This window comes from Aquarana catesbeiana, linkage group LG03 (assembly GCF_042186555.1).
Source record: "Aquarana catesbeiana isolate 2022-GZ linkage group LG03, ASM4218655v1, whole genome shotgun sequence".
Classification (NCBI taxonomy): domain Eukaryota; kingdom Metazoa; phylum Chordata; class Amphibia; order Anura; family Ranidae; genus Aquarana; species Aquarana catesbeiana.
The window spans coordinates 721,430,753-721,451,909 of record NC_133326.1 but is presented as its reverse complement, the minus strand read 5'-3'; the positions used below and the strand labels follow the sequence as shown (position 1 = coordinate 721,451,909).

Here is a 21,157-nt window from a genome sequence, read left to right as displayed (position 1 = left end):
AAATAGCAGGGGCACTCATACGGGGCATCCCATTCTCTGCAGCCAAGGTCCCCACATTGTCTCAAACTTTCTGATATTGTTCTGCCTAATATACAGCACTCTCTCACTCCAAACCATGGAGTTGATAGTTGCAATCCAATTCTCCACCGTCGGAGGGGCCTGGGCCTGCCACTTTTGTGCAATCGGTTTTCTCGCTTGGAACAAACATCTCAACACTACCTCTATGGTACCGGGAAGGACTCTATCTGCCTCCAAGCACCCTAATAGGCATGTTTTAACGTTAGGCTCCAATGAGCTCTTAAAGGTTTTATTTATCCTAGTAATTATCCCCCTCCAGTATCTAAAGAGCTTTGGGCACTTCTATACCATGTGGAGAAGGTCTCCCATCCCCTTACACCTGGGACACGCATCATTTTGCTTCCAACCCAGTTTGAACATTTTTCTAGTGTACATCTTGGAGATTAAAGCTTTAGTAGAGGGTGAGTTAATGATTTTCAGAAGTACAGGGATCTGGGTTCATTCTATGATGGCATGTCTAATTTGTTTGAATGGCATGTCTAATTTGCAGGTATTTATAAAACGTCTTATTTGATATGTTAAATTCCCATCTTAGATCTGAAAAAGACTTCATAAGGTTGCCCTCAAACAGCTGAATCAAGCGGCTAATACCTTGCCTTTCCCATTCCCCGGGTCTCTCTATACCCCTTATTTCTGCCGGGTTTTTATTATGCCATAAGGGGGTATACTCTGTTAGCCCATTATATCCCATTAATGCCTTCATTACCTGCCACACTTTACTAACTAATTTGATTGACGGGACTCTATCAGTGAAGGAATCTGCCTCTAGTGTCTCCAATAATGTATTATGTGGAGCCCCCATTATCATCATTCTATTATTAGGGCTTCCACCACCTATGGTTCCACAACCCCCAAGATGTTGCAGCTGAGATGACAAAAAATATAATCTCGGGTGAGGTATCGGCATACCGCCGGCTTTAATCGGTAATTGGAGCGCTTGCAAGCTAATCCTAGGTTGGCCCTTTTTCCATATTACTTCCCTAAAAAGGGATTCTATTTTCTTAAACCACTTTTGATCTATCCAAATCGGGGAATTGTGCAGCATGTACAGTATCTGAGGAAGCCATATCATTTTTATTAGATTACAGCGCCCAGCAGCGGATAGGGGAAGATGGCACCAGATATCTCTCTTTTGTTTTAGTTTCAACAACAGTGGGGCCAAGTTATTATTAACATACTGGTTTATGTCACTCGTGATCCAAACACCCAGATATTTAAATTTGGTCACTACTTTCAAAAGGTAGATTCCCGGTAATATCTGGTCGCCAAGTGGGTCAATCGGAAATAAAGCCGACTTATCCCAGTTGATGACCGGGCTATGTGGGGACTTCAATATAGTGCCTGACTCTAAACTGGACTCATCATTCAATCCAAAATGAACTCCACCAGCCCTACAACCACTACTTCGCAAATATTTATTGTATGATGTATGGAGGTGTCCTAACGCTAATGACAGAGATTACTCCTTTTTTTCCCATAGCCACAAATCTTATAGCAGAATAGACCTATTCTTGGTCGATAAACAACTGTTGTTCAAGTGCAAAGCCGCTAAGATACATAACATAACTTGTTCGGATCATGCCCCAGTGGAGTTACAAGTGGGGGACCCTTCTGTACTCAAAAATACATTTATTTGGAGAAGAAAATATGACACTAATATCTAAAAAATTGACTGATCAACTTAATATGCTCCGTACAGAGTTGAGACTATTGCTACTGGAGGACTTGGAAAAGGCCTCCAGAAAGCTAAATCTGACATACTACACTAGTGGCAACAGAGCAGGAAAATTACTTGCCAATCAATTAAGAGGTCACAGATATAAAACGCACATCCCATATATTATCCACCCAAAGACACAAACTAAACACCAACACCCACAAGACATAGCTGATGCCTTCAGCCACTACTCTTGCCTATTATACAATCTAAAAAATGACTCCACTATACCACAACCAACCCCAGAAGCTATAGAAACATTTCTGCAGACTCTCCAACTACCTAAACTTACCACAGAACACCTCCACACACTGAACTCCCTATAACAGACTCAGAAGTCAACCTAATTATATGATCATTGAAACTCAACAAATCCCCAGGCCCAGATGGCTTCTTAGGGGAATATTACAAAACCTTCCAAAATATACTAACCGCACATCTAGTGGCGATCTTTGGCGCTGCTGTTGCCTCCTCGTCATTCCCTCCAGAAATTTATTTATTTATTATTTATTTATTTTATTTATTTCAGTTACTTATTTAGCGCCGTCAATTTACGCAGCACTTTACATATACATTGTACATTCACATCAGTCCCTACCCTCAAGGATCTTACAATCTAAGGTCCCTAACACACATTCATACATACTAGGGACAATTTAGATAGGATCCAATTAACCTACCAGCATGTCTTTGGAGTGTGGGAGGAAACCGGAGTACCTGGAGGAAACCCATGCAGGCACAGGGAGAACATGCAAACTCCAGGCAGGTAGTGTCGTGGTTAGGATTCGAACCAGCAACCCTTCTTACTGCTAGGCAAAAATGCTATCCACTACACCACTGTGCCACCCATAGAAATGTTAAAAGCAACCATAATCGCATTGTCTAAACCAGGTAAAGATCCAGATTCCCCACAGAACTTTAGGCCCATCTCCTTAATAAATAATGATGTCAAGATTTATGCAAAACTTCTAGCAAATAGATTGATGGACATACTTCGTCAAATTATTGATATAGATCAATCGGGGTTCATAAAGGAAGGCAAACTTCAGATGCCACAACAAGGTTGAGCAACGTGATCCACATAGCTGGCAGACACAAAACGCCTTCTCTGCTCCTAGCTCTGGATGCAGAAAAGGCGTTTGATAGAATCCATTGGCAATTTCTCTCTCAGGTACTGGGGAAGTTTGGGTTTGATGGTTCTATTTACTCAGCAATCATGGCCTTATATACATACCCATCTGCTCAAGTATTCATAGCAGGAACACTTTCCACCCCATTTCAAGTCACTAATGGGACAAGGCAGGGGTGTCCCCTTTCCCCCCTGATCTTCAACCTATTAATGGAGCCACTAGCAACCCACTTGAGAACACATCCACATATATCTGGGGTACAAATAGGCCACAGAAGACATACAATAAGCTTATTCGCAGACGACATCATATTAATGCTCACCAAAGCAGAAATTTCCTTACCATTAGTCCACAAGGCCTTACAAACATTTAATAGTATGTCGTACTACAAAGTAAACAAATCTAAGTCCAATATTTTAAATCTAGGAATTTCGCCACAGACCAAACAGAAACTGGAACAAGATTTCCCATATGTATGGAAAAAGGAGAGCATAAAGTACTTGGGGATCACATTGACTCCTAAGACTGGAGACCTTTTGGCAACCAATTACACCCCCTTTATGAAATCCCTAACTGACAAACTAAAGACACTTGCAAAAACTGAACTATCATCATATTTCTATTTTGTATTTGTTTGTAGTGTTTACCCCACTGATAGCTGCTGCTTTATTATACAGGTTTCTAGCACAGTTTTTTTCTTTTCTTATTAGGTTATGTTATATGATATATATTATGTTGTCTACTTATTTCTTTTCCTTTAATTTTATCTTTTTTACTTTATGCTACCTATTCTAATTTTATATAACCACGATATAATATCAAAAAAGGTACAAGAGGTTACTAAGTTACCAAAATTAATAGGTACTGTATATGCAACCACTAGAAACATTAGTAGAAGGGAATTGGCAGCCATGACTCTGGGTCTGAGGATGCGACCATAATGTGAGATCGCGTAAATCCAATGATGCAGAGTTAATGAGTAATTACCACAACATGTATGTTTCAAATGTTTCACAAGATGTAAACTAAAATACAATGTAATGGAAAAATGATAAGCAATATACAGAACCAAGGTTAATAATACACAAATGTTTGTAACAACTTTTATAGTTTGCTCAATAAAAAAGATTGAAATAAAGAGGATCCACAGGGGCTGCCCCACATGTGTGTTTGACCAAACTAGCAATAGTTGGTCCATTTTGAGGGGTGTGTTTACATCTATGTGGGGGCACCTTCTTTGAGCACTTATTCAGTATGGAATTCCGCATCCATTTTTTGAGCACGAGCACTTTATTTGGGACTTTACTGTTTAAGTCTTTGAAGTTTGTTATGAGCGCTTTTTATGGGACTTTGTAGCGACCTTGATTCCAGGTCGCCATAATATAATGTGGTTTATGTATATTTAAATACCTGTGGCACTTGGCACGGTTCTTATATTCTCTTTTTTTGGTATTGTTTTGTATTACAATATTTTTTTACTGCAGCTGCCAATCAATCTGGTATCACTTTATTTATACTAGTATTTAGTTTCCTTGGCACTTTGGTTTCTTTTCAAAGCAAACAGAATATTGGCATGCATTAAAAAGGGGATCAACTCCAGAGATAACATGATAATTCTCCCACTCTACAAGACTCTGGTCTGGCCGCACCTGGAGTATACTGTCCAGTTCTGGGCACCAGTCCTCAGGAAGGATGTACTGGAACTGGAGAGGGTCCAGAGAAGGGCAACAAAGCTAATAAAGGGAATGGAGAACATTAGTTAAAAGATAGGTTATGCGCACTGAACTTATTCTCTCTGGAGAAGAGACAATTGAGAGGGCATAAGATTTCAATTTACAAATACCGTACTGGTGACCCCACAATAGGGATAAAACTTTTCCATAAAAGGTAATTTAATAAAACACGTGGCCATTCACTAAAATTAGAAGAAAAGTGGTTTAATCTTAAACTATGTAGAGAGTTCTTTACTGTAAGAGCAGTTAGGATGCGGAATTTCCTTCCTCATGTGGTGGTCTCAGCGGGGGGCATCGATAGTTTCAAAAAACTATTAGATAAACACCTGAATGACCGGAACATACAGGGATTTACAATGTAATACTGACATATAATCACACACATAGGTTGGACTTGTGTCTTTTTTCAACCTCACCTACTATGTAAGTATGTAACTGTGTAACTATGTAATAGCATATTAAATACATACATAACACAATATATGCAGAAAATGCATTTGTCAAGTATAAACATATAATGCAGAGGAGAGAATGCAAAAAAAAAAAAAAAAACACCCAGGAGAAGAAGGGGGGGGGGGGCAGAGGGAAATTGGGGGGGAATAAGAAAGGAAGGAAGGAAAAAAAGTGGAGAGGGAGACACGAAGGGATACTCCATGGGGAGACATAAACCAAAAAATGAAAAGAGCCAATACACGCATCAAATGGCCAAAAAAGAAGGGTGCTCTTCTGTCTGACAACCAAACTCGCCTCATCTCAAAAGGAACACAGAACTAGGTTATCATCCCAAATAGTAATAAGCCACAAAAAAGAAGCCTGACTCGATATACCAATACAAAATGTTCCCTTCTTCGCCTGTTCTTCTATACATTTTTGGGATGGTGCCATTGTGGATGTTTCACAGCATAATGCTCTGACCGCACACATACATTTACAACACTAAAGGAAACCTGTCCTAAGAGAAACACGGAGTCGGCTATTTTTGACTTCTCCCTATAAAATTTTGAGTTTTCAGGCTCTCATGCTGACTCTGTGGCTTTGGTGTTTTTATTCACCAACCCGGGATAAGAATTCATCTAAGGATACCAGTAGACTAACGTAGAAGCCACCAATCTGGTATATTTAGTAGGAGGTCAGCAGTGACACCCTCTGTGTTTATATTAGGGCAAGTTTACATTAAAATATTTTTTTTGTGGAAATATTTTTTCTTTTTTCAGAATGAATTGGTTTCTAGGCATGATCCTCAGATGTAAATGTCATGAGGTTGTGTTGGATCACCACACACAGCTAAAACATTGCTATTGTAGAATACATTTCCCCTCTCCTCAATTTTTCAACCTTGACTTTGCTGTCCATTTTCTAAGGCTGACCTCAGGGGTGTCACGAGCCTGGAGATAAGTTGTACCATGTCTTTGTCTCCGGGGGAAGATTACATTTGTGTTGGGGTGTGACGTGTTCTCATCATTTTAGTGGATTTCCTCCTGGTTCCCAAGTTTCCTACCCAAACCCTAAAATATACTGGTAGCCCAACTGTCATGTGACCTAATCAGCCATTGTGTGTATACTAATTCATCTTCTAACAACTTCTATATTTTGTCTTTCTTAAGAATTTTCTGCGTGGGATTGCAAACGAACAATCCTTTTGGATCGGTCTAACAGATCCGGATGGAACCTGGAGATGGGTGGATAGAACGCCTTATAACATAACTCCAAAGTAAGACACTGAAACCTCAAATATCAGAATCCTTCTCACATATCTCTAAGATCTGGCAAAATGATCTGAAAAGGTGGCTCACCGATGGATCCTTGAGCACATTGTTAAGACTTTAATTCACTTCACCCAGTGCTGTACAATACTTTGTGACCCAGAAAACAATAATGTACTGTGACATGGAGTGATTAGACTCAGTAGTAGATGCATTTTTTTAGTGAAGTCCATGCCAGTTTTTAGGGTCTGGTAGCCCACTTTTATGAAAACAGATTAACGTAAAGTCCATAAGCTTTCCCAGCACACAGTATAAACAGGCAAAAAAATATCAAGCCACCTGGCTCTTTCTTCAGCAGTACTTCTGCTCTTAGTAATGTGTTCCTCAGACCAATGTCTCTTCAGTGCACATATCTTCAAGCCCATCAATGCACACAGCTCCTTATTAAGGCACACAGCTCCTCTTTAATGCGCCCAGTGATACTGGCTCACACCTGTCTCCAAAATGGGAGCACACCTCCCTCCTAGCTGGAGCCCTGAAATGTTCTCAGTCCTTCACACACCCTGCTGGTCTTCAACAAAACCTGGACACTGGGTTGGAGATTTCTTCTCTTCCAAGGCACTTTGAAATCTCCAAACAATCAGGAATACCAAAATCCCGGGAAAGCTTTAAAAATCATTTTCTCAGCTCAAAATCCATACTCCGGAGTCTCGCACTCTGCACATGTGCGAACCCTGTGTCATTTTTCAACCATTTTTCCAGTGGCAGGACATGTTTATTAATAATCTATAAGTCAGTCTTTACGAGCAAGCCCCTTTGAGCAGAACATACCAATGGGGGGCTGGGTAGAGGGACTGACTCTGTAATAAAAGGTTCCAGCGGGGTGTTGCCTCTTCTCCTGATCTATGTACTTGATTTTCACCCTCTTGCCTCTTTGTGTAAGTGAAAGGTGAGTATCCTAACACCTGTAGATCCAACTGGAAATGCTTTCATATCCTTAAAGTGATACTAAAGTCTCAGTTTTTTTTCTTTAAAAATAACAAACATGTCATACTTACCTGCTCTGTGTAATGGTTTTGCACAGAGCAGCTCGGATCCTCCTCTTCACGGGTCCCCCGTCAACGCTCCTGGCCCCTCCTTTCTGTCGAGCAGACACAGAGGCACTGTTTAGCCCCGCCCCTCTCTCCTCATTGGCTGACTGACTTTGATTGACAGCAGCAGGAGCCAATGGCGTCGCACTTATGTCAGCCAAAACACTCCTGCTACATCGCTGGTTTGAGATGGGGCTCAGGTAAGTATTAGGGGGGCTGAGGGGAGCTGCTGCATGCAGAAGGCTTTTTAACTTAATTAGGGATGGGCGAAATGCCCCCCGGTTCAGTTTTTTTTCCCTCCTGAGCCATGCTAGGCCACAATGACTTTAACTTGGAGGGATGCCATGCCAGGGAGGACCTTGGCAAAGCACCTTATCCTCATGTTGATACAGATAAGGGTCTGTTCCCTAGGACCATTGCCAATGGTTGTGGGGGTCTGTGGGGGGAGCTCATCAGAATTTGGAAGCCAATGTTAAAAATATGGGCGCCTACACATACCGCCTCCCCTCATGTTAATGAGTAGGAGGTTCATATTAACTGTGTAACCCATAAATAAACACACCCAAATAAAAACTAAAAATACCCAAAAAAGAGTCCCTCCTTGTAAATACATCATCAATCAGGATGCCCTACACCTGCCGGCTTGTCAGAATTAAAAACTGGGTTGACCTGATGTACATGACTATTCCCAATGGTACTGCTTGCTGAATGACAGCTCTGTGAGCTGTCATCAGCTATATAAGGGAAGGGGAGCGGAAAGTAGTGACATCATTGACCAAATATGGCCAGTGACAGTTGCTTTTATCCCTGTCCCTTTGCTAATGTAACTGTAGATTCCTACCCATGTGAGTAATGTGCCAGAGATGGTTGCTAGGGATGCAGCGGGCACCAGCACTTGCTGCTTCTTTAGGAACCACTGAAGGAAGCTGTTATATATAATTGCGGTAAAAATACCACTTCTATAGATGATGCTCAGCTCCCAGCGCACAGGGGACCAAACATTTGGCCATTCTTTCAAACACCCTAACAGCCCAGGTTTAAGCCAAACCATTGGCTCATCCCTACTCCTCACATAGCCAATGTAGGAAAGAGATGAGGGAAAGAACTCCTCACATAGACCAATAGGTAAAGATGTGAAGGGGAAGAACTTCTCACATGAAGGACCTGGAGGAGAAAACTTCACATATTTAATCAGGGAAAGAGGTGGGAGGAAGAACACATCACTAGGGATGAGCTGAACACCCCCCTGTTCGGTTCGCACCAGAACATGCGAACAGGAAAAAAGTTCGTTCGAACACCGTTAAAGTCTATGGGACACGAACATGAATAATCAAAAGTGCTAATTTTAAAGGCTAATATGCAAGTTATTGTCATAAAAAGTGTTTGGGGACCTGGGTCCTGCCCCAGGGGACATGGATCAATGCAAAAAAAAGTTTTAAAAACGGCCGTTTTTTCAGGAGCAGTGATTTTAATAATGCTTAAAGTCAAACAATAAAAGTGTAATATCCCTTTAAATTTCGTACCTGGGGGGTGTCTATAGTATGCCTGTAAAGGGGCGCATGTTTCCTGTGTTTAGAACAGTCTGACAGCAAAATGACTTTTTGAAGGAAAAAACTCATTTAAAACTACCCGCGGCTATTGCATTGCCGACAATACACATAGAAGTTCATTGATAAAAACGGCATGGGAATTCCCCAAAGGGGAACCCCGAACCAAAATTAAAAAAAAAAAATGACGTGGGAGTCCCCCTAAATTCCATACCAGGCCCTTCAGGTCTGGTATGGATATTAAGGGGAACCCCGGCCAAAATTAAAAAAAAAAAATGATGTGGGGTTCCCCCTAAATTCCATACCAGACCCTTCAGGTCTGGTATGGATTTTAAGGGGAACCCCGCGCCAAAAAAAAAAAAAAAAAAAACGGCGTGGGGTCCCCCCAAAAATCCATACCAGACCCTTATCCGAGCACACAACCTGGCAGGCCGCAGGAAAAGAGGGGGGGGACGAGAGTGCGGCCCCCCCCCTCCTGAACCGTACCAGGCCACATGCCCTCAACATTGGGAGGGTGCTTTGGGGTAGCCCCCCAAAACACCTTGTCCCCATGTTGATGAGGACAAGGGCCTCATCCCCACAACCCTGGCCGGTGGTTGTGGGGGTCTGCGGGCGGGGGGCTTATCGGAATCTGGAAGCCCCCTTTAACAAGGGGACCCCCAGATCCCGCCCCCCCCTGTGTGAAATGGTAAGGGGGTACAAAAGTACCCCTACTATTTCACTAAAAAACTGTCAAAAATGTTAAAAATGACAGGAGACAGTTTTTGACAATTCCTTTATTTAAATACTTCTTCTTTCTTCTATCTTCCTTCATCTTCTGGTTCTTCTGGTTCTTCTGGCTCTTCTGGTTCTTCCTCCGGCGTTCTCGTCCAGCATCTCCTCCGCGGCGTCTTCTATCTTCTTCTCCTCGGGCCGCTCCGCACCCATGGCATGGGGGGAGGCTCCCGCTCTTCTCTTCTTCTTCATCTTCTTCTCTTCTTCTCTTCTTCATTTTCTTCTCCGGGCCGCTCCGCATCCATGCTGGCATGAAGGGAGGCTCCCGCTGTGTGACGGCGCTCCTCGTCTGACAGTTCTTAAATAACGGGGGGCGGGGCCACGCGGTGACCCCGCCCCCCTCTGACGCACGGGACATGACGGGACTTCCCTGTGGCATTCCCTGTGACGTCACAGGGAAGTCCGTCAAGTCACCGTGCGTCAGAGGGGGGCGGGGTCACCAGGTGGCCCCGCCCCCCGTTATTTAAGAACTGTCAGACGAGGAGCGCCGTCACACAGCGGGAGCCTCCCGCCATGCTAGCATGTGTGAGGAGCGGCCCGGAGAAGAAAATGAAGAAGAGAAGAAAAGAAGAAGAGCGGGAGCCTCCCCCCATGCCATGGGTGCGGAGCGGCCCGAGGAGAAGAAGATAGAAGACGCCGCGGAGGAGATGCTGGACGAGAACGCTGGAGGAAGAACCAGAAGAGCCAGAAGAACCAGAAGAACCAGAAGATGAAGGAAGATAGAAGAAAGAAGAAGTATTTAAATAAAGGAATTGTCAAAAACTGTCTCTTGTCATTTTTAACATTTTTGACAGTTTTTTAGTGAAATGATAGGGGTACACCCTTACCATTTCACACAGGGGGGGGGCCGGGATCTGGGGGTCCCCTTGTTAAAGGGGGCTTCCAGATTCTGATAAGCCCCCCGCCCGCAGACCCCCACAACCACCGGCCAGGGTTGTGGGGATGAGGCCCTTGTCCTCATCAACATGGGGACAAGGTGTTTTGGGGGGCTACCCCAAAGCACCCTCCCAATGTTGAGGGCATGTGGCCTTGTAAGGTTCAGGAGGGGGGGGGCCGCACTCTCGTCCCCCCCTCTTTTCCTGCGGCCTGCCAGGTTGCGTGCTCGGATAAGGGTCTGGTATGGATTTTTGGGGGGACCCCACGCCATTTTTTGTTTTTTTTTTTGGCGCGGGGTTCCCCTTAAAATCCATACCAGACCTGAAGGGTCTGGTATGGAATTTAGGGGGAACCCCACGTCATTTTTTTTTTTAAATTTTGGCCGGGGTTCCCCTTAATATCCATACCAGACCTGAAGGGCCTGGTATGGAATTTAGGGGGACTCCCACGTCATTTTTTTTTTTAATTTTGGTTCGGGGTTCCCCTTTGGGGAATTCCCATGCCATTTTTATCAATGAACTTCTATGTGTATTGTCGGCAATGCAATAGCCGCGGGTAGTTTTAAATGAGTTTTTTCCTTCAAAATGTCATTTTGCTGTCAGACTGTTCTAAACACAGGAAACATGCACCCCTTTACAGGCATATTATAGACACCCCCCAGGTACTAAATTTAAAGGGATATTACACTTTTATTGATTGACTTTAAGCATTATTAAAATCACTGCTCCTGAAAAAACGGCCGTTTTTAAAACTTTTTTTTGCATTGATCCATGTCCCCTGGGGCAGGACCTGGGTCCCCAAACACTTTTTATGACAATAACTTGCATATTAGCCTTTAAAATTAGCACTTTTGATTTCTCCCATAGACTTTTAAAGGGTGTTCCGCGGCATTCGAATTTGCCGCGAACACCCCAAATTGTTCGATGTTCGGCGAACTTGCGAACAGCCAATGTTCGAGTCGAACATGAGTTCCACTCAAACTCGAAGCTCATCCCTACACATCACATAGCTAGGGGCTATGTATGTATGGGGTTGGCCATCACTGATCTAACCTTAGTAGATTGTACCATTAAATTGTAGTGTGTGGTCAGTTCTCTTGCAGCCGATCACAGTTGTTGGGCTCACACCTTTTAAATCTCATTTTATAGCATTTCTGAGGTCCCAGTTCTGCTCAGTTCCTGTATTGGTCTAAACCCTATTGTCACTTCTGTCCTTCAGGTTCTGGGGGAAGGATCAGCCTGATGATTGGAAGGATCATAATTTCAAAGGAGGGGAAAAAGGGGAAGATTGTGCTACGTTAAGGGATGGATATGACTGGAATGATCGTCACTGTTCCGAAAAAATAAAGTACATCTGTGAGAAGAAGATGACCTTCTGATATGGACTTAAGGACACCAGAGGACACCTGATATCTCTATCTACTGTACCTTTGCTGCTTCTCCATCATACTACAGCCATATAGAATCTACTACTGTATAATATAATGCTGTAGGATATGCTGGGACCTTTTGTTCTAGAATTGGAAGATCTCAGAGCGTCCATTCTGCAGTTTTCAAGTTGAACTCCAACCTTTTCTTTAGTCTTGCACAGTTGTATAGGGTCCTGTATTTCACCACATGCTGTGAGCTTCTCACAATGTGCATTAGAAGCTACAAAGAGTCAGAAAGAGCCCCGCCTAATTTCTTGGCTGGAGGAGGTCCAGTGTCACCTAGGTCTCTCCTCCCCAGCCTGACTGTCCCTGACCCACCACAAGTCATTCATTGAATTTAAGTTCTTTCAAACATGGAGGCTCAGCATCACATGTGGGTGTTATCTAGGGTGATCTGCATGCAAACGAGTGAGTCACCCTCCTTCTTGAGACATACCACATGTTATCAACATGGAGGGGTTATCTTGCCAGAGGGGACAAGGCCTTTAACCACTTCCTGCTCAGGCCAATTTTCAGCTTTCAGCGCTGTCACACTTTGAATGACAATTGCACAGTCATGCAACACTGTATCCATATGAACTTTTTATCATTTTTTTCACATAAATAAAGCTTTCTTTTGGGGGTATTTTATCCCCACTGGGTTTTCTATTTTTTGCTAAATAAACATAAAAAGATGGAAAATTTTGGAAAATAATGTGTTTTTCTTCATTGCTGTTATAAAACTTTGCAAATAAATAATCGTTCTTCATAAATTTAGGCCAAAATGTATTCTGCTTCATTTCTTTGGTGAAATTAACCCGAATCAGTGTATATTTAGTCTATAGGAAAGTTATAGAGTACACAAACTATGGCATATATATCTGAAAATTGATCAATCCTGATGTACTGACGGACAATCTAATTTCTTGAGGCCCAAAAACATCCGGACAGTACAAATACCACCCAAATGACCCCTTTTTGAAAAGTAGACAATCCAAGGTATTTAGTAAAAGGCATGGCAAGTTTTTTGAAGTTGTAATTTATCAAAATTTTTGGAAAAATTGAGAAATAAAAAAAAAAAAATATGCACAATTTTTTATTTTTACATACTGTCACCAGTATAATAGTACATCATATAACGGGTGTGGCGGTGACTGATTGGTGTAAGTATGTACAAAACAAACAAATAATAATATATATTTAAAAAATTTTTAAAAATATTTAATTTCTTTTTCATTACATTTTTTTTCTTTTTTTTAAAGATTTTTTTGCATACTGTGACCAGAACAACCCAGTGTTCCCATAGTAACATTATACTACTCTGGGAGATAATCGAGATTTTTTTACACACTATGATTGCTTATAACAGTGAATATCACTGTTATAAACAACCATTTTTTGTGAATGAAATCTATTTATTCAGTGTTTACTATTGTGAACCGCAGTAAATGTAGGCAGGTACAGCAGTCTATTTTCTCCTCTGCAGGTGGCGCTCGTCCACAGTGGCATTGCAGCTAGAGAGGAAGTCAAGAGGGACATGGTTCCTCTATGGTTTCCTGGGTCACTGGGGAATCTATCCGATTGGATGCTGCTGCCCCATGTGACTCCAGCAGCCATCATGGGTCTGGCAGAGCCTATTTTAGGCTCTGGCTCCCAGGTTTGGCGTGCATTTGAGAGTGGATAGCGTTGGGACAGGTTAGGGACAGAACTAGCGGCAGGGAAAAGTTCCAGGCGAGGAGGGAAAGTGTAGGGCTCGCAACTTCTCTGGACATCTTCCCACTTGGGCACGAGGCTCTGCCCCTCTTAACAGGTGCTGTCAGTTCGGCTGTAACCTGCTCTCTACACGCTGTTGGGACCCATGACTGTTCCCGGTTGGGCTGTCTTCCCAGCGGGTTTATTGTGAACTGTCTCTGCATTGTCTCAATACAAATTCTTTTCATCGCACTTAAGACTGTGTGTGTTATTACCGAGGCACCATGCTGCACCCCATCTACATACAGATAATGATAAAAAATGTAGTAATATTGGAAAATGTAACAAGAATACTTAGTTATAGATGGTTTTTCACCACTGAGTCCCCCGTCTTTACGGCATGGCACAATGATCATACTAGACGCATGCTCGCCCTAGTACGAGGCTCACTGGGATTGATTTACTAAAACTGATGTGCAAAATCTGATGTATCTCTGCTTCTAGGTTTTATTGTCAAAGCTTAATTGAACAAGCTGAAGTTAGAAGCTGATTGGCTACCATGCACAGTTGCACCAGATTTAAAGAGGAGTTTATGTAATGCCTTTCTAGACTCTGGTAGGTTACAGTCCTGTCGAAAACATAGTTTTGAGGCTTCTGTTGGTCAAGAGAGGATTGGTGAAGAAGGGAGCCACCTCAGTGATGCATTTCAATTTTTTTTTAGTCCTCAACACCCAGGGCTGTCAGCTTCCACATCCCATCGGCAGCGTCTTCATCATATGGTGGGAGATTATCTAGGCGCGAAAACAGACATGAAGAGCTTTCCAGTTGAAGATCCACTGGGTACTGGGTCATAAAAATAGACCACTGGCCAGAACATGTCCATCGAGCTGCTGGGCTGCCCTGCATCCAGCGTGCTTTCCAAATAGGCATTCAGTGCTGCTGGGGGTTCTGTGACAGGTAAGAGAGCACGTCTGTCCACAGACTCCGTGCTCTGGCTGACATTTATCAAAATGAATCAGTCTTGGATTAGCAGCAGCTATTAAACTCCTGATGCCGATGTCACCGATTAAGTGCTTTAAGGATCTGGAATCCCTGAAAGACTGCCTAGGCTGCCTAGCTTTGTGGGTGTTGATGCCATCTGGAAGACATTTTTTGGTGTAGGTTTTATGGGCACTATTAACACCCAAGGACCAATTTTTCCACACCTGTTTGACAGGTGCATGTCATTTAAATTTTTGACAGCAAGGCTAATTCTTGCTTTCATCAAAAGTACCTCTATAGGGTTTCTGTGTGAAGCACCACCAATACACCTATTTTTCCCTACCTGTTAGTTCTGTCCAAAGTCAGCGAAAGAGTCACCAGACTTTAGCCAAAAAATCTCTAATCTTGTTCCGAGTGCACTACATTGTGGCCTCATCATACAGACTGGCTCCCTGTCAGGAAAGGTTCCTTCCACTGGTAATATCTATCATTTGGCGTGCAGTACTGAGGTCCAGCAGCTGGTGTCTCCTGGCAGTTTGGAATCGTCAGAGCTTTTTACTGTTTATCTGTGATCCTGATCCTGATCCTGGATCTGAACCCTGATTCCTGATTCCTGTATCCTGAACCCTGAACCTGTTTGTTTCTGTTCCTGTATACCTGGATACTTCCCCTGCAGCCTGATTCCTTCTGTCCAATGAGGCCCGGAATGATGGAAAGAAGAGGAATAGTGCAGGGCCGGGCATGACAGTGTGTCTAGTGACACACATAGGGTTAAAAGTTTCAAGGAGAGTTGGGGAGGAGATAACAGGCAAGTAGGGTGGAGTGAGGCCGACGTAGTGGCGATTTTGGCGCAGGCGGCAGCGGCGAATGGATCCGACTGGCTTCACAGCCAGATCGCAGCGATGCTTGGAGGAGAAGCAAGCCATGCAGAGAGAGAAGGTGAGCCGTCTGCACGTGCACGGAGATCGCGGCCTCCGGCGCGTTACTCGCCGGGGTCAGAACACGGAGCAGGCCACCTGGCACGGAGCCCGAGGGGGGAGAAGTCAACTCCGCCAGTGAAAAGGAGCCACAAAACGGACACAGCGGGGCCCGGGAGGGTTACAGGCCGCAGTCAAGGCGCAGTGGGCGGGGCCACGGGCCAACATGGCGCCGCTTCCCTGAACACTGGGACAGAAAGGGGGGATCAGACCAGCTCTCCAGCAGCTCTACACGAGCGGGGGGGACAGAAGGGGGAGACCAGCGCCGGGAGCCGCAACGTCAGGGAGTCGTGGATCGAGCGACGCCGCGGGTGGGCGTAGCTCACCCGGCGGGGGGAAGGTTTCCCAAGATGGGAGACGGAGCAGTGAACAAGCTGGCTCAGTTGCAAGAAGTTCAGGGCAGTGGGCATCATCATCGGTTCGCAGAGGATTGCAGACCCCACAATGGAGGGTGCTTACGGCCTCCAGGAGGGCTTCACCTGGGGGGCTACCTATGACGCCAGTCCCGGTGCAAGGGGAACAGTCTGAAGATGAGGTGTCCGAAGAGGAGGAGGAGCCATGGCATAAGGAACCGGCGAGGGAGAGCAGCACGGCGTCTGTTGGGAAGACTCCTGGTCAGCCTGGTAAGTCCAGTGATAACTTATCATTTACTAATACTTTGCAGGGTTTGTTGGGGGTGGTAGCAACGAATGCAGGGGGGACAGCGACATCTTCGCAGCGAGTGATGGGACAGGTTCCTGACCCACAACTGGCGGGTATGGCGTCCGCCAGTTCGGGGTCCGGGGGACAGCTCCAGGAGCTATTGGAGGGTCTAAGGGTCCTGGTAGGACGCTTTGGAGAGGGACCAGGGCAGGTTCCGCAGGGGGATGCGCAAGGGGGGGCAGAGGGGGCTACGGACACAGGGGTGCCAGCTACCACGACGCCGGAGAAGGTGACGAGCAAGGAAACGTCAGCTGAGAAGGGGGCCACAGAAGCTAAGGGAAGGACTGATGTGGTTAGGCTGGCGGATGCGTCAAAATGCGAGATATACGTTTGTTTCGAAGGCCCGCTGGGGGCGCATTTGAAACAGGAAGTTCGAGAAAAAATTTATAAAGGGGAGTACGTGGAAATTTTCTCCTTGTTGCCATTGGTAAAGTTTAGGGTTAAACCCGACAATTCCAAGAAGGAGGATGAGGAGAAGAGGAGATATAGATTGATACCGCGGACATTTGTTAACTGGTTACAGGCGTTCGCTATCATGGTCAGTGTCATTGGCGAAAAGAACCCCGAACATTGTTTGGGGTTGTTTTGTTATATGGATGCTATAGGAGAGGCAAACAGAGTTTATGGGGGAACTGCGTGGCTACGTTACGATGAGCAGTTTCGACAACGCAGAGCGGTGCGTCCGGCTCTGCGTTGGGACCATAAGGATATTAGCCTATGGATGAGACTGATGTCATCGGCTAGGGCCCCGCCTCAGTTATTTCAGGGGGGGGGCGGGGGTACTCACTCCTCAGGACTACCGGCCGGAAGAAAATGGGGGGTGTGCTGGCAGTTTAATGAGGGATCCTGTAAGTTCGGGGGATCGTGCAAATTCAAGCACGAATGTTCAGGGTGTGGGGGAGCCCACACCCTGTCTCGGTGCTTCAAAAAAGGAAAGCGTACCGGGGAGTCTGCTCACAAGAGGGATGACGCCGGTGAAGGTGGAAAGGATGCAGCCTTTCCTAAGTAAGTATCCAGATAGGAAAGCGGCATTACTGATCACCAAAGGGTTTCGGGAGGGGTTCAAAATACCATGTTCATTGGAGGTGGTTCCTCCAGTAGCACGGAATTTAAAATCTGCATTGCAACACCCGGGGGTGGTGGGGGATAAATTGGCAAAGGAAGTGGCTTTGAGACGGATGGGCGGCCCGTTTGGGTCAAAACCATTAAAAGACTTGGTGGTGTCTCCACTGGGTGTGGTGCCAAAGAAAGAACCGAATAAGTTTTGGTTGATTCACCACTTATCATTTCCAAAAGGGGGCTCGGTTAATGATTTCATTGACCCAGATGCATGCACCGTGTCATACACTTCGTTTGATGCGGCAGTTCGATGGGTCAGGCGGTATGGAAAGGGGGCGCTGATGGCAAAAGCTGATATAGTGGCGGCATTTAGGCTACTTCAAGTGCACCCAATAGCTTTTGGCTGTTGGGATTCCACTGGCAGGAACAATTTTATGTGGATAAATGCTTGCCCATGGGTTTCTCCTTTTCCTGCGCCATGTTTGAAGTTTTCAGTTCATTTTTGGAGTGGGTTGTAAGGGAGGTGCCTGGGCTTGAATCTATGATACACTATTTGGATGACTTCCTATGCATAGACCCCCCTTCTTCAACTGTGTGTGCGATCTTATTGTCAACGTTGCAGCACATTGCAGAACGGTTTGGAGTGCTCCTGGCAGCTGAAAAAACAGAGGGCCCCACCACAGAACTTAGTTTCTTGGGCATTGTTATTGATTCAATGGCAATGGAATGTAGGTTACCGCAGGAAAAGTTAGTGGACTTGCAGAAGGAAATACGGCGGATCCACGGGATGAAGAAAATACAACTGCGGGACCTTCAATCTTTGCTTGGTAAGTTGAACTTTGCTTGCAGGATCATACCCATGGGTAGGGTTTTTTGCCGACGGCTGTCGGCGGCTACAGCTGGGGTAAAAGCACCGGCCCTTTTCATTAGGCTTAATAAAGAACATCGGGAGGACCTAAAGGTATGGTATCAATTTTGACGGAGTACAATGGGAAGTCGGTGTGGATGTCAGGTCCGGTAAGTAATTTCAATGTGGAGTTGGTTACAGATGCGGCGGGATCTACTGGATATAGGGCGTTTTTTCAGGGGCAATGGAGTGCGGAACCATGGCCAAAATCTTGGGTGGAAGCTGGTTACCTTCGTAACCTGGTACTACTGGAATTGTTTCCAGTAGTACTGGCTATGGAGTTGTGGGGACAGACTTGTCAGAATTTAAAGTTGAGATTGAACTGCGACAATATGGGAGTGGTGCAGGTAGTCAATCGCATGTCAGCGTCTTCCCAACCTGTCATAAGGCTACTACGACAGTTGGTACTACGATGCTTGCAATTGAATATTTTCATATACGCTGTACATATACCAGGGATTGACAACACACTGGCTGATTCGCTGTCTCGCTTTCAGTGGGACAAGTTCAGGGAATTAGCTCCAGCTGCAGAGAAGGAAGGAATTCCTTGCCCGGTTGGATCTGGGAGGTGGCCTTGGAGTCGCCGCAGGATGGATACAACAGTCTGTGAGTGAGTCCACATGGGCGGTCTATGTGAAGGTATGGAAAGAATGGTTGGGACTTGTCCGGGAAGCTGGGGCGGGGGAAGACGGCGGGGAGGTGAGATTATTGGTCCTTTATTTTGTGTCCAGAAACATGGAAAACGGGGTGGCGGTATCGTCTATTGGTAAGAAGTTATCGGCGTTGTCATTTCTGTTTAAGTTGCAGGGGAAGGAGGATTGGACGAAGGACTTTTGGGTGAGGCAGGCATTAAAAGGGTACCGGAGGGGACACAAGAAAAAGGATAACCGACGACCGGTCACTTTCGCAAACCTGTCGGCAATTTGTGAACAACTGGGGTCGGTGTGTAACTCAAGTTATGAGTGCTTACTGTTTACTGCGGCTTTTTCGCTGCCGTTTATTGGGGCTTTTCGGGTAGGGGAGTTGGTCAGCCAGTCCAGAAAGGACGCAGGGGGTATTTTGGTACAGGATGTGCGGTCATACACGGATAAGGTGTGTTTATGGCTGAGGAGGTCAAAAACTGATCAATTAGGAAAAGGCATGGATGTGTGGCTGTATGCCTTGCCAGGATCAGCGGTGTGTCCGGTAAGGACGGTTGGTGATTTTGGGAAGATTAGACCGGTAGGTGAGGGACCATTTTTATGTCATGAGGATGGTTCTTACCTATCAAGGTTTAAATTTGTGGCAGTGTTTCGGAAATGCTTATCTGGGATAGGTTTGGATGGGAAGGCATACGCCTCACACTCCTTCCGCATTGGGGCTGCTACAGAAGCTGCCAGATGCGGGTTGGATGAGGCAGCTGTGCGGAGGATCGGTAGATGGGAATCGAAGAGATTTTGTACATACATTCGCCCTCAATTAGTAGTGGAATAAAAAAAAAGTATATATAATAATTTTGGTTGTTTGCACACATGTAGTGGGGTTTGTTGTTTGGTGATGTCACCCTGCCTTGTTGTCTTTTCGTTTCAGATGGAGTGTCTCCACACCTCGTCTGGATACTGGGACACTCCTACGTTTGTTGGAGGGCAAGGAGAGGTGATGCGAGACCAGACGGGCGGCAGTTAGGCATATCAAGGAGTGAGGCTTTTATCAGGTGGCTGGGGAGACCAGGAATGATGTGGGGTAGAGTGGTTACAGAGGTGGAACGATACACGTGGTTAGACAGACCTCCGGATGTGTTGGTCATTCACGCTGGAGGTAATGATTTGGGAGTGCGTACGGTCAGGGAATTGATAGCAGATGTAAAAGCTGATCTGTTGCACTTACATACTATTTTTCCGAACACATTGCTATTATGGTCGGATATTGTGGCACGAACATCGTGGCGCAATGCAAGGTCTGTGGTGCGAATCAACAAGGCTCGTATACGAGTCAATAAGGTGGTGGGGAGGTTTTTGGTTCAGCAAGGGGGAATGGTGATTCGGCATAGAGAGTTGGAGATAAATGTAGGCCTCTATTTGCGAAGGGACGGGGTTCACCCCACAGATGTGGGGACTGATCTATGGACCATGGGGTTGCAGGAAGGAATACAATGGGCCTTGAGGGTATGGAGGGGCCCTTAAGGATAAGGTTTCATCCTTTCGGGCTGTGGCTGGTTTTTGCTGTTGGTTGGTGACGGTAGCGGTAAATAAAATGTGAAAAAAGGGGTGGGGGTCATCAATAGTATGGCCCCTCCTGTGTATTCCAGAAAAGGAATACCGGTATGTTGCACTGCGGGAGGGGGTTGTCTCCAAGCGGCACAGCTGGAGGTCTTATCAGTTTGAAACATGGTTCCTGCAGTGTACTGTTTTGATATGTGGTGAAAAAGGGGGTAGTTCCGTCATTGACCAACAGGTTGGGTTAAAACATGTTGTTTTCTCTGAGGTTATATGTTATTTATATATTTAAGTTGATATTGGAGGTATTTATACAGTTGTTTAATAAAAGAGGCTGTTATGGCCATTTATACTCCAAAAGAAAAGGTGTGGTCTCATTATTTAGGATGGTAAAAGGGGTTGGAGTATTTGTGGCTAACAGTAAGGGATAAGATGGGGTACATCTGGACTACACTAGTCAAGTGAGGCCCGGAATCATGGAAAGAAGAGGAATAGTGCAGGGCCGGGCATGACAGTGTGTCTAGTGACACACATAGGGTTAAAAGTTTCAAGGAGAGGTGGGGAGGAGATAACAGGAAAGTAGGGGG

At 45.1% G+C, this 21,157-nt stretch overlaps 1 protein-coding gene across 2 annotated transcripts in view; it reads left to right on the top strand.

Annotated features, from left to right (window-relative positions):
- The window catches only part of LOC141133724 (uncharacterized), a 103,480-nt gene extending 90,562 nt beyond the window's left edge, over positions 1–12,918 (top strand). Inside the window, exons 11-12 of one of the 2 annotated variants that reach the window (XM_073623247.1) lie at positions 6,263–6,369; positions 11,868–12,918. In XM_073623247.1, the coding sequence (XP_073479348.1) occupies positions 6,263–6,369; positions 11,868–12,027 (267 nt within the window). In that variant the 3' untranslated portion in view covers positions 12,028–12,918. The remainder of the gene's footprint in view (positions 1–6,262; positions 6,370–11,867) is intronic. The other variant, XM_073623246.1, reaches the window with a different exon arrangement.
- Positions 12,919–21,157: the final 8,239 nt, after the last annotated feature.